Source organism: Silene latifolia, chromosome Y (genome assembly GCF_048544455.1).
Source record: "Silene latifolia isolate original U9 population chromosome Y, ASM4854445v1, whole genome shotgun sequence".
In the NCBI taxonomy this organism is placed as follows: domain Eukaryota; kingdom Viridiplantae; phylum Streptophyta; class Magnoliopsida; order Caryophyllales; family Caryophyllaceae; genus Silene; species Silene latifolia.
This window is the reverse complement of record NC_133538.1, coordinates 244879202-244883802: the sequence shown is the minus strand read 5'-3', so window position 1 is coordinate 244883802 and position 4601 is coordinate 244879202. Positions and strand designations below refer to the sequence as shown.

The following is a 4601-nucleotide window of genomic DNA, read 5'->3' as shown; positions in this document are numbered from 1 at the left end:
CATAATAAATATGAAAACCACAGTCAGTGGGGAGTAACTCAGGGTTCTCCTAGCCACAATATGTCAAAATACAAGTAATTAGGAATTTAATTAAACAAATAAGCATAAGAATAAATACTTACGGTAACAAGAGAATCATGATTAGTATACAAAATGAAATAAGAGTAGTTATGCACAAATGAGAGAAGAATAATTAGGTCAAACGGTCACATATTGACTCGACTCAAATGTAAGACAATTTACAAAGTATGGACAAACAAGACTCCCAACATAGACTCCAACCTCCTGGAAGGACGACGATCATAATACGGTCCTAGTCTAAACCTGGTCAGACTCTCGGGATGGACGACACACGATTCGACATGCGGTGACCCATCCGCATCCAAGACTCGAAACATGGTACACCTAACCGTGCCCGAAAGTCGAGTAACCCCAAATCGGAACCTTGTCACCTAACCGTGACCCCCGGTCTGAAGAGGCGGAAGAAAAAATAGCCCAATCCGGAAACATGGCACCTAACCGTAACCAATGGTCCGAAAGAGTAATTAAGGAATGTCAAGTCATCACATAATGTAAATCGTCACACTTGGATCACAAATACGAGTAACAGTGATTGCACAAACATAACGTAAACAATTCATGTGAAGCATGTATAAGTATAAGAGTATAATAAACATCAGGTGCTCTCTGCCGGTGTGAGCACCGGCTGCCAGCCCACCGGCAGAGGATACATGCTAAGGTGAAACAAGGTCAAAATATATGAAAGTGTATTTTCTGCCGGTTGCCGGCCCACCGGCAGGGAATACAAGTAAAGGTACACAAGGTCATTAATACTCAATGTGTATTCTCTGCCGGGTGGCCGGCTGCCGGCCCACCGGCAGGGAACACCTGCTATAGTAAATTAAGTTCAACATTTCACATTGTGTATTCTCTTCCGGTTGACCGGCTGCCGGCCCACCGGCAGGGAATACACCTTATTATAAAAGACACCAAAATTCCATGTACTCGCTGCCGGTTGGGTAGGCCGGCTGCCGGCCCACCGGCAGGGACATGCACTCTAACATGTGAACTTTGCAAAACACAAGGGACTCTATGCCGGTTGGTGGACCGGCTGCCGGCCCACCGGCAGAGACATACAAAGGCTAAATTCCCAATTTTTTCAACTCAGAAATGCAAGGTCTCACTGCCGGTTGGGTAGGCCGGCTGCCGGCCCACCTGCAGGGACATACAGTACACGAAAATCCATCAAACAACCATCTAAAGTCTTCCAAATTCAACTATCTTAATTTCAATCATCTTATACTTCTCTAATATGATGAATACATGAAAAATTACCATATTTGAGATGTCATTAACATATGGGGTTGATCATAAATCGTTAAAGTATGGCTTAATCATGTAATTATGAGAGAATTCCTTTAAGATAATCTCATATTTCATCATATTATAACAAGGCATGAAATTACTACTTAAACATGTGAGAATTATCATAAAGTATTCTACTCAACACCAAATCACCACAAAGCATGAAAGACACCAATTTTAACATTCATATGAGTCTAATACTACATAATTCACACAATTTTAACATAAAAGTCGAGTAACCCATCACCGTTACCTTTTTGCACTTCAATCATCTATTGAGTCGTCAATGATGTAGATATCCTCCTCCGGGTTGTCCAAATTCTCCCCTAAACACAAAAATCAAGATATTAAGTCAAGAACCCATGTTCTTGTAAGATGAAAATTCTGAAATAAGAGAGAAGATGGTGACTTTCTTACTTAGAAAGAAGGGAAATGAGAAAAGGAAGAGAATGGCGCGAAAAGGAACAAGATTGGTGAAGAATTGAGTGAGATATGGTGATTTTAGGGTTAAGAAGAGATGGTTCAACAATGGTGATATGTTTGTTGGGAAATTTCAGAAATTAGAAGTAAGGGAGATGAAGTTGTGAGGGTTTAGTTGGGGTTTTGTGTAGAGAAAAGAGAAGAAAAAGGCCCATGAGTCATGATAAGCCCAATAATTCAAAATGAGTCGGTTTCTACTAGAATTTCCGTCTCAAACCTACTATAATTCAAGACGGAGAATATTTCTATTAGAACCTATACTATTATCTCCGTTATGCGACTACGGCGATATTATATAAAAATAAGTTTTAAATAATAATTATTTAATAAAAATTACTTAAAAGTTTATTTAAGATATAAGAAAGGCGCGGGGTGTTACAGGGAGAGCGAAAAAAAATGCATTGTCTGCGTGTGGTAAGGTAGTGGGAAGACAATATGACTCATTTACGCCTACATGTCTGAGCTGAAGAGGTCTAATGTGGGGACTAGCGTATTTTTATCAATGAAATCTTGCATTCTAGGTTGCATACCTCAATTTCATATGATTTACATAAACTTTGCCGCAATCAGACAAAATTTCCTACATGGATGTAGGAGGGTCCTTGGCCTAGATGGTACATTTTTGAAAGGCTATTATAAAAGCGAGATCCTATGTGCAGTAGCAAGAGATACTAATAATCAAAAGTTTCCCATAGCATGGGCAGTGGTGGAAATAGAGTCGAAAGAATGTTGGTCTTGGTTTCTTTGACATCTAATTCAAGATTTGGAAATAGAAAATGGGAATGGCTGGACTCTATTATCCGATCAACAAAAGGTATAGGTTTAGTTCATGTTTTTAATTACTACATTTACCTCAATTTTTATGGTTGCACTATTGGATCAACATTTTGATTAAAATTTTGATTAAATTTTATGTAGAGTTTAATGGTCGTAATAGCAGAAATGCTACCAGAAGCAGAGCATAGATTATGTGCTAGACACATATTTACAAATTGGATTAAAGTCATGAAACGAGTTCCGTTACATACGCTTTACTGGAAGGCAATGAAGGCCTATACTGAAAAAGAGTTTAATGATGTTATGGAGCAGCTAAGGCAACAAAGTGAGCGTGCTTATACTGAGATGTGTGCATGGGATGTGACTAAATTTTGCAGATGTTTTTATAAAACTTGGGCATGTACTGACGTTACTTGCAATAACATGGCTAAAACATTCAACTCGTGGATTATTGAAGTTAGAGAGAAACCAATTTTATCTATGCTTGTAGAAATTAGAAGGCAAGTGATGTCTAGGATGGTGGAAAAGAGGGCAGAAGCTGCGAAGTGTAACAAAATTACTTCAATAATTCAAGCAAAGTTGAATGACTTTAGGCAAGGTATGAAAAAATGGGTACCAATAGAAGCTACTACAAATGTGTATGAGGTGCAACACACCCATAATAGTGCATTGTCGTACACAGTCACACTTGATCAAAAGGTATGTGCATGTAAATATTGGGATTTGAATGGAGTTCTATGTGAGCATGCTACCTCAGCCATATGTGCTATTAACCAAGATCTGGAGAGCTATGTTGCATTTTGGTACACTAAGGAGACTTACGAGGCTTTATACTCATTTTCTTTGGAGCCACTTAATTGACAAGCGCTATCGGAGACGGTCGAAGAAGGCTCGATTTTACCAAGTGATCCTAGGATAAAGTGTGGGAGACCTCCAAACAAGAGTAAGAGAGCATATGGTGATGTTCTGCAAAAGCGACTTAAGTATAGGGTCCCTAAAAGTGGCAAACAAGTGTGCTCAACATGCCAATAAATTGGTCATAACCGCAGGATATGCCCATCTAAGAATACTTGATGTCACTTAGTGAGTAGTAAAACATATTATTGATGAGTATTGTTATTACACTCATGTTTTCCTTTCATTTTTCTGTGAACACCTAGTAAAGCATTTGTCACATTAAGAATTGTTTCCTCTATTATGCACTCTTTACTTGAATTTATCTCCTTAAACCACATCTCTTAACGGAATAAAATAAGAATTTGACCACATTTTACTACAATAATGGATTTCTTAAACACCAGAATGAATCTAAGAATACTGAACAGCGTTGTCGCTTCGACATTGTAACAATATACTCCCTCCTATTCATTCATTTTGTCCCTCTTTCCTTATCGAAGCTAGTCGGATTTTTGTCCCTCTTTCCTTTTTTGGTAACTTTTGTGTGGTCCAAATTTAATTACATGTGGGGTAGAGTGGAATAGAGTGTTTTGTGTGGTCCAAAATCATTTTCTTAATTCTTGTGCAAAATAGAAGGGGGACAAAATAAATGAATAGGAGGGAGCAGCATTTTCTAGCTTAAGTCCGAATCAAAAGCCTAGCCTCGTTATTAGCCCTCCAGTCCAAACAATATGAAAGATTCTAAGTCACATACTAGTCCACCCGAACTGAAATCATACTTAGACTTGTTCCGTCCAATAAATACTCTACTATAATATTAATTTAATAACAGAATGAGAATTTATAGCAGATTTTTGATTAGAACTGAAATTTCTTATTGAATTGCAAAGAGACATGCAATATAATATCGGGGAAGTTATAATACCACTCAAATTTTCAATTTGTTTTTTTTTTTCAAATTCGAACTACGGGGACGAAGTTCTTTTTAAGAGGGGAAGATTGTAATAACCCGAATATTTTAATTCCTATGAATTTTATTTAATAATTCATATTTTTATGAGTTTCATAATAAATATAGAAAC

General features: G+C 37.6%; 1 protein-coding gene across 1 annotated transcript; it reads left to right on the top strand.

Moving 5' to 3' along the window:
• The first annotated feature begins 2787 nt into the window (after window positions 1-2787).
• Window positions 2788-3483, top strand: LOC141630379 (uncharacterized). Its single transcript, XM_074443210.1, has one exon. The coding sequence runs from the start codon at window positions 2788-2790 to the stop codon at window positions 3481-3483; it is 696 nt and encodes a 231-aa protein (XP_074299311.1).
• Window positions 3484-4601: the final 1118 nt, after the last annotated feature.

Bases quoted from the DNA above. Each gene is read 5' to 3' on its own strand.
- LOC141630379 (XM_074443210.1), top strand. From the start codon at position 2,788: ATGCTACCAGAAGCAGAGCATAGATTATGTGCTAGACACATATTTACA.